The sequence below is a fragment of the Pempheris klunzingeri genome, chromosome 8, assembly GCF_042242105.1.
Source record: "Pempheris klunzingeri isolate RE-2024b chromosome 8, fPemKlu1.hap1, whole genome shotgun sequence".
Taxonomy (NCBI): domain Eukaryota; kingdom Metazoa; phylum Chordata; class Actinopteri; order Acropomatiformes; family Pempheridae; genus Pempheris; species Pempheris klunzingeri.
Genome location: NC_092019.1, coordinates 11,348,123 through 11,354,033, shown reverse-complemented (window position 1 = coordinate 11,354,033; position 5,911 = coordinate 11,348,123). Strand labels below are relative to the sequence as shown.

Genomic DNA, 5,911 nt, shown 5'->3' with positions numbered 1-5,911 from the left:
GAGAGAGAGAGAGAGAAGGGGGTGAAAACGCAGAGCACATCCACCTTGGCTTGGACTCTTTTCTCACACCAGCTTAACGATCATGATGTGTCCAAGTGACATTTCCCTGTCTGTGAAACGCTCAGTGCGAGATGCGCAACTGTTGAACATGATCTTGTTTAACAACGTGTCGATGATATGGGACCCTAGGTCAGCGACCACCTGTAGGCAAACAACCGCCACTTAATACAATCAGCTGTTTGTAAAAGTCTCCTCTTTTCTACAAGTCATTAAATTCCAACATACAGCACATGAGATAAACAACATATTGTAGGTGGACCTTTCAAGGCTTTACTCTCCAAAACATCTGCGCTACAGTGTAAACATTAGGTAATGTAGAACTACATCAGCTGCATTGCGTTGGCAAGTGGTCGAGCTTCAGGTTCTCTATTTCCCGTATTATAGGTGAGCACCATTCATAACACCAACACAATCTGTGCCAGTGGGCAGAAAAGGAGGTTAGTATCACAGGGGTATGTTTCTTTTATTCACCATTACCCAGGCAGCACACTGGTACAAATTGTACTCAGTGTTAAAGTTTCCATCTGGTAAAGTATACCCAGCTTCTCACGTAGCTATATGTTAATGGTATACACATGGGCTGGCTGGTAAGAGAGTAGGAAAGGGGGCTCCATAACATAAGCCAGTGTCTCTTTAAAAAAAATTAAGTTTCTTGTTGTATACTGGAATGAGGTCAGACACGAGGCTCCTCATTGCACGCGCTGATTATTATTAGATTCCATTTTTGGCCAATCAGAGCCGATGGGGGCGTGAGTTTGGCACAGAGGCAGGGTAGCGACAGCGTCCGATTGGTGGATTTTTATCGCCGTTGTATCTCCGGGAAGGGATAAATGCAAGCAAGGGGGGCCGGGACTGGAGGGCTGCTTGAAACTCGACTGCAGATCTGCAGATGGAAGGCGGACTGTGTAACTCGCTCTAGGTTTCTTTTTTTTTTCCTTCCTCCCCAGCATGCATGGCTTTTGTTTGTAGGAGAGGGGATAGAGCTGATGCAGAGAAAAGCACTTACCTTGCACACTGTACTTGGGAGCCCTTCGTAAGTGCCCGAGTGCACAGTTGTGGCACTCAGTCTGCGCTCTGCAGCTGCATCTATGTTCAGTCACCACACGGCTGAATCGATTCTATAACACAGAAGGAAGAGACTAAGAGGCAGATAACAGGGTGCTCAGTGGAGAGTGGGCTGTACTGTCCGACACCTACAGAACCTGGAAATTAAACTTTTTTTCTACACCTTTAGCCTTTTTAAGGCTACACTGGACTGAACTGTTGCCGAGTTTATCTCAGGAGTGAATTATTCCTTGCGCTTTCTCCCCCCCCCCCCTTCTATTACTCCGCTCAAACTGCAAAGAGGTGGCGAAAAGAGCTGAGTTTGCTTTAAAGTGAATCCGAGGACCAAGGAGAGAGGGAGAGAGAAAGAGCAAGTACACTGCTCTCACTCTGTGTGTATAACCGGACAGCATGGTGCAGAAAATGAGCCACACAGAGAGCACCGCCGAGGCGCTGTCTTTTTTCGCCGGGGATTCGAGCTCCGACTCCGGGGCGTGCATGGATCTGGACCCGGCCGCCTCGCCTCTCTCCCCGGGCTCTACGGCGTCTTCGACCGCCGGGGACAAGCTGGGAGAAAACCCGGCGTGGTGTAAAACTCCCAGCGGCCACATCAAGAGACCCATGAATGCGTTCATGGTGTGGTCACAGATAGAGAGGAGAAAGATCATGGAGCAGTCTCCGGACATGCACAACGCTGAGATCTCCAAGAGGCTGGGGAAGCGGTGGAAGCTGCTCAGAGACAGCGACAAGATCCCCTTCATCAGAGAGGCGGAGCGGCTCAGGCTCAAGCACATGGCGGACTATCCCGACTACAAGTACCGGCCGAGGAAGAAGGTAAAATCAAGCGCCTCCAAGCCTGGCAGTAGTGGAGACAAGGGAGAGAAACTCAACAGTAGCTCTAACAACACCAGCACTAAGACGTCCTCATCTTCGAGGAAGAATGGATCCAAATCACCCAGCAGCAGCAAACCCCACAAATCACTTTTCGGGAGCAGCAGCAGTAGCACCAAAGCATCACCGTTTGCCTCCGAGCACTCATCAGAGCACCATCACAACTCTCTCTACAAGTCTAAATCCGTCTCCTCAGCAGCCAAGCAGATACCGGATGGCAAGAAGCCCAAGCGGGTGTACGTCTTCGGGAACGGCGGGGCCAGCCTGAGCGTCAGCCCCGCGTCCTCCGTGGTGGTCCCGGCCAGCCCGACGCTCAGCAGCTCGGCGGACTCCAGCGACCCCCTCAGCCTGTACGAGGACGCGGCCAGCGGCAGGGAGGAGGGAGCGGAGTCCCCCGGCAGCAGCGGCAGCCTGGGCGGCTCCTCGGAGCGCCACGGCGGCCACACATACAGCAGTCGGCGGGCTTCCTCGCCCACTCCCTCCGGCTCCCATTCCTCCGCCTCGTCCCACTCGTCCTCCTCCTCCTCTTCCTCGGAGGACGAGGAGTTCGAGGACGACTTGCTCGACATTAACCCGAGCCCCAGCTTCGACAGCATGTCGCTGGGGAGCTTTGGCTCCTCGGTGCTGGACAGGGACTTGGATTTGAACTTTGAGTCCGGCTCCGGGGGCTCCCACTTCGAGTTCCCCGACTACTGCACGCCCGAGGTCAGCGAGATGATCTCCGGAGACTGGCTGGAGTCCACCATCTCCAACCTGGTGTTCACCTACTGAGCGAGCATGAAAAGGAGCAGACGTCCTGCGCGTGAAAACATGACCACAGACAGGAGCTCCTGGTACAGTGGGCGTAATAGTTTGTGTTATAACTACACCAGACTAGTAGCCTAACGACCCACTGAAACTAGCCCCCGTCCCTTCTCGTCCTTTAAGGCAAGAGCTGCAAATCCTTGGAAAGCCAAACTTTGATGCGAATAACTCGCTTTTTGTACTTTTCTTTGGATGCGTGGTCTGGGGACTCGGTTCAGCCACACAAGTGGAGGGAGTGCAAAGAGGAGAGGGAGAGAGAAAAGGAGAGACGGACTGGATTTCCTGGTCGTGAAAAGCTCAGTCCTGAACTGTTTCTGAACTGAACAACTTAACTGTGATTGATTTGCACGTTACGCGGTCCGCCGTTCACTTAATCAATGTTGTTGCCGATTTAAAAAAAAAAAAAAAAAAAAGGGACATTTCACAACTTTTTACCAATCGCCAAGTGAACTTCACCACTAAAAAGGTACAGAAATAGGACTGTCGTGCGACATTTTTTTTTTTTTAATGTGGTGTGTCACCGAGAGGGATTTTTAATGAAACCGAGGTGGGTTGATGTTTTTTAAAAGTCGAATATTTTCTCAAAAGCAAAAAACATGTTAAGCATGATAGCCTACTTTGTTCCTATCTTGTGCTGAGATTTTCTGTGAGACTGTCGAACAGTTTAAAAACTAGTATTAGGGTTATTTAAATGAATAGGTGGCGCTCGCTTTCGGTTCTTCTCTTTAATAAAAAAAAAAAGGAAAAAAAAAAAAGGACATTGAAATAATCACCAGCTGTTATAATCTTTCAAACTTCAGGATTCAAACGCAACTTCAAATCTGTGCTGAACTTTATACACATGTTCTCTTCGATTCAGGACCAAAATTCTTTAATTTCAGATGATAGCTATAGAGAAATCCTCACCGATTTTTTTTTTTTTTTTTTTTTTTTTTTTTCATCCTCTGAGCTTTGTTTTGTACATGTATTCAGATGCCATTTTATATGGGATGTTGTATTTATATACTGGGCCAAGCATTTTTGACTTGATCATTTTTTTAATTTCTTGTATACATGATCTAGTCCTGTTTTTGTTTTGTTTTTTCCTTACACGGTTGTTTGTCAGTATGTCTGTGTCTGTCACATTTCCTTCTCAGGCGAAGGGCTAGAGTTTTAAAAACACAAGTTTTGATTTCATTTTATATTTAAATGTACACACTTTTTGGACACTTAAAAGAGAGGAAACAGTTTGATTATTTTCTCAGTGTATTTTTGTACAAATCTATATAGAAAATGGGGGAGTCAACAATCGGTGTGTATAGCCTACTAATACAGCTGTATTGGATTTCCTAATTTTTAGTACCCCGGCAGGCTGGTTTTTATGCTGCCTTCAAGTGCTCATGGTAAGCTCGTACTTATGACTTTTTATTGCCTGTTAAAATGCTTTTGTAAGGACAGCCAGCAAAACAGACCTTATACCACTGTGGTGCCTATTATTTAATTTTAGAAATGAAAGGCACCGAGCAACTTTTTATTTAAGTGACCGAGCAGAAGAGATTATATTAATCAAGTGTGTAGGTTAATTTGTGTGCTAATTCACTAATTTGGCAGACTTGCTTCAACTTTTACCAGCAAATAGTGACACAACTTCCCTGAACATCCCGTATTGTCAGCACAGGCATGAGATAGGCCTACTTAGCCATCCAGTTATAGGGATGCAATTGCGATTTTTCCAGCAGCACTTGAAAGCAGCACCAGTCTTTGTATCAGCCTACCTTCTACGTTTACAGTGCCAGTCTGCAGGCTCCTTAAAGACACAGGAATGCATTATTTCTAGAGGCTATTCCTGTGGACCACGTGGGTTTAACAGTGTCACTATCTTAAGCAGCCACTTTGTTTTGCATTTCACGTCAGATATCTTGCCTATGACAACAAATGAGGAGATTGTAGCTTTAAATTTGACTTATTTCTTGATGTTTTCATTAATTGATGTCAAATTTGCCAATCAACCACTGGATTGAACAGGCTATCAATACAGCAAACAAACAACAAGGATGATAACATCAAGCATATTCAAATTTCTGACTTGAGTTCCGCAACACCTACTTGTACTGCGTTTCTCATTGTATTTGAATATATAATCTTTTCTACTTGTCGGCTAACTATTAGCTAATAATTGTTTTAGTATCTTTATGGCATGGTGAATAGCATTTGTATTTCAGATTCAGGTTATTAGCTGTTGTGTTTTTCAGAAAAAATGAAAAAATGAGGAAAAACGATGAAACGTGAACTCGATCTTTGTATATTTGACTGTATCATAAAGCAAAAAGATTGTGTGTTTATGTACGTTGTTGCTATCGAGGACAGGCACTGTCTAGAACTGCTATCTTTTATACATCCTTACTTACATTTAAGGTGGTCAGTTCAGGACTCTTTTTTTATATATATATGAAAGCATTTTTAAATATATTGACTTTATTTTTCATCCATCCTGTGCAATATGCTGTGTAGAATTATCATTTATTGTCTCTAATCATGCCATAAACAAAGGAACCACCCTTTTTTTGAGACTCAGAGAAAGGGGGGGGAAACTCATGCCAGCTAAATTGTGTCCATTCACTGCCTGTCAGATTGTTGATATAAACTTGTGTACAGAACTTTTTCAAGGAAGGAAATAAATATCAGCTGGAACTGAAACTCTTTTCTTGATTCATGAACTTCTTATCACTTTGACTGTTGTGTACACAGCATTAGATACCACAAATACAAAAGAAATGACAAATATGAGCTCCTACTTATCATTACCAACTCAGGGGTCCATCAAGGCACCTGCTCTTTAGTAGCACTTGTATCTTCGCTGTTTAACACATTGTTCAACTGGGTGCAAAAAAAATCACAATTGATAGCAGACATCACTATATGGATTGGATCCCAAAAGTGGCAAGCATGGAATAACCAATAAACATAGGCGGAGAAATGACAATAAATATCTTTCTGAAACCATTCATACATACAACACACTGCTTCCCAACTAATCACCACCTATGTTGTTTACACTCATTAGTTCATTTGTTAGCTACTGATATAGTAAACTAAAAAAACAAACACATTTCTTTTCCTATATTTTCATCTA

At 44.4% G+C, this 5,911-nt stretch overlaps 1 protein-coding gene across 1 annotated transcript; it reads left to right on the top strand.

Annotated features, from left to right (window-relative positions):
- The first annotated feature begins 944 nt into the window (after positions 1–944).
- On the top strand, positions 945–5,475 carry sox4b (SRY-box transcription factor 4b). The gene has a single exon (XM_070835272.1). It carries the CDS (start codon positions 1,516–1,518, stop codon positions 2,764–2,766), a length of 1,251 nt encoding a protein of 416 aa, XP_070691373.1. The 5' UTR covers positions 945–1,515; the 3' UTR covers positions 2,767–5,475.
- The last annotated feature ends 436 nt before the right edge of the window (positions 5,476–5,911 follow it).